At 55.0% G+C, this 1,866-nt stretch overlaps 3 protein-coding genes across 3 annotated transcripts in view; all 3 read right to left on the bottom strand.

The window, feature by feature from the left end:
• Positions 1-356, bottom strand: Tco025E_03525 (uncharacterized protein; the record flags this gene model as incomplete). The annotated part of the gene is made up of 1 exon (XM_029370443.1): positions 1-356. A coding segment is annotated over one exon (356 nt), but the record flags the coding sequence as incomplete, so codon positions are not given.
• Positions 357-430: 74 nt separating this feature from the next.
• Positions 431-1,528, bottom strand: Tco025E_03524 (uncharacterized protein; the record flags this gene model as incomplete). Its single annotated transcript, XM_029370442.1, has 1 exon — positions 431-1,528. The coding sequence occupies one exon, from the start codon at positions 1,526-1,528 to the stop codon at positions 431-433; it is 1,098 nt and encodes a 365-aa protein (XP_029229500.1).
• Positions 1,529-1,806: 278 nt separating this feature from the next.
• Positions 1,807-1,866, bottom strand: part of Tco025E_03523 (uncharacterized protein) — a gene marked incomplete at both ends in the record, with an annotated part of 1,257 nt that continues 1,197 nt past the window's right edge. Inside the window, one exon of the mRNA XM_029370441.1 lies at positions 1,807-1,866. This exon is cut by the window's right edge and continues 1,197 nt beyond it. Coding sequence (XP_029229499.1) covers positions 1,807-1,866 — 60 coding nt within the window.

The following is a 1,866-nucleotide window of genomic DNA, read 5'->3' as shown; positions in this document are numbered from 1 at the left end:
ATGTCAAAGTAACGTGCGGCTTCCCTCCCCCACCCTGGTGGAGGCTTTTGTCGAGTCTGATCCGACTCAACAGTGCCGTCAAGCAGCCGCCGCGTCGACTGCTCTGAAGGTGTGTGGGCGACGGCAACGTCGTCTGTCTCAAAGCTAAGCTGGCGCTCCACAAGGATGGGACATGCAGCGCTCCCACCGTCCCCAACTTCACTGAATCTTCTTTTTCTGTTTATCGTAGAGCCGGTACTGCGACGGCACCGATTTTCTTGAATTGCGTGGGGTGTGGAGGCTAACACAATTGCAGTGGGCGCTGTTCGTGGCTCCTTCTCCCCTTCACTCGTTGTCCCTCGGCTGTCGTGTGTCATCGCGGCAGAATTGGAGTCTGCAGGGGTGGCATTGTGTTGATTCTCGTTCAGACGTTTTTCCAAGGAGTGCACTCTTATTGAAAAGTTTGGGAGAGAGTCTGCTGTGTGCTGCTTCCGCCTTGCCTCTTCCTCTTCCTCTTCCTGCTCCTTCCGCTTTCGTACTTGCCTCGCCGCTTCCTCCTCCTCCTCCTGTCCTTTTTTTTTTCCAGACGTCTTTCGCGGCTCTTGATCCGCGTGATCCTTTCAGGGGAGGCAACATAGTTATCGGCAAAGTACTTCCCGGCTTCCGGACCCCACCCCAATCCTCGACATGCCTGCGTGACTGCAGTTATTTCCGGGGAAGGCCCCTTTTCCGGCGCCTCTGTTCTCTCTTCCTTCTCCGTCGCGGACGGTGGCTCTTTCCTTGTGGTAACCCTTCCCTTCTTCCACCGCTTCTGCATTAGTTTATTGGGGCTTGCAACGTAGTTATCGGCGAAGTGCTTGTGTGCCTCTGGGCCCCAGCCAAGACCACGTCTTGTGCCCTTTCCCTTCCTCTCACCTGCCGCGCTGGTAGTCCCCTCTTCTTTGACTCTAGTTCCCTCTCCCGCCTCTTGCGTAGACCCCTTTACATTTTCTTCTTCATGCGTCTTTACAGCCGCAGGAACGGCGGCCGCAGAAGGAGTGGAAGACGTATGCTTGTTCAGCTTCCCTATATCGCCGGGCTTCTGCTCTTCTTGCGGCGGTTCTTCCGACGTGGAGCGCGCGTCGGCAGAGTAAGGCACATTGGCATCCATGCGGCTACCTGTATGAGTGCGCCTGGCTGTGATGCTATCCGTAGTGTCCGCCGTCGCGCGGGAGTCGTCCCCCGTCCCCGTCCCTGTCTCTACCCTCTCCCTCATATGCAGGCGCATGTACAACACCTCTTCCTTGATAAGCACGACTTGGTTGACAAGGTCTTGTGCGAATATCTCCGCCCTATTGGAGCCGCTCTTCACAAAAACCTCTGTCACCGAGATTTTCTCCCGCTGGATAACTTGCCTCCCGGCGCTGTAACGGGCAAGCAGTCGACGCATTGCGTCCTTTGCCAGGCGGCGCACTGTTGTGTCATCTGTAATCGGCACGCGAAAGGTCCCCTCCACCGCGTCAGCAAGGAGAAGTGAGACCGTGGCAAACTGCGGCTCGCCTGAGGGCATTAAGGGGCGGTGAGCTCAACGCCTGTAAGTGGGTTAACCAAAAATGGTCCTCTTCTCCCTCGCTCTACGTATTTACGAGTGAGGTACTCTCAAGGGGGCCGTAAGCTATGTGCCGCCCTGAGCGTTTATCTAGGGAACACCCTTTTATGTAGGTATTCTCCCCTAATGCGGGTTCAGCGACAGAAGAGGGCAACCGTGGGAGCAGAAGAGAAAAGACTTGACTCAAAGTCCCTCGTAGCTTTTTTTAAAAATTCGTTTTCTTTTTGCGACTCATTTTGTCAAAAGAAGAAGAGTAAGCAGCAGAAGAAAAAGAGAGAGGAGGGAAACACACACACACT

Source organism: Trypanosoma conorhini (genome assembly GCF_003719485.1).
Source record: "Trypanosoma conorhini strain 025E chromosome Unknown Tco_14.4_contig_00161, whole genome shotgun sequence".
In the NCBI taxonomy this organism is placed as follows: Eukaryota; Euglenozoa; class Kinetoplastea; order Trypanosomatida; family Trypanosomatidae; genus Trypanosoma; species Trypanosoma conorhini.
Note: the sequence above shows the minus strand (reverse complement) of the source record. Positions and strands in the feature narration are given on the sequence as shown.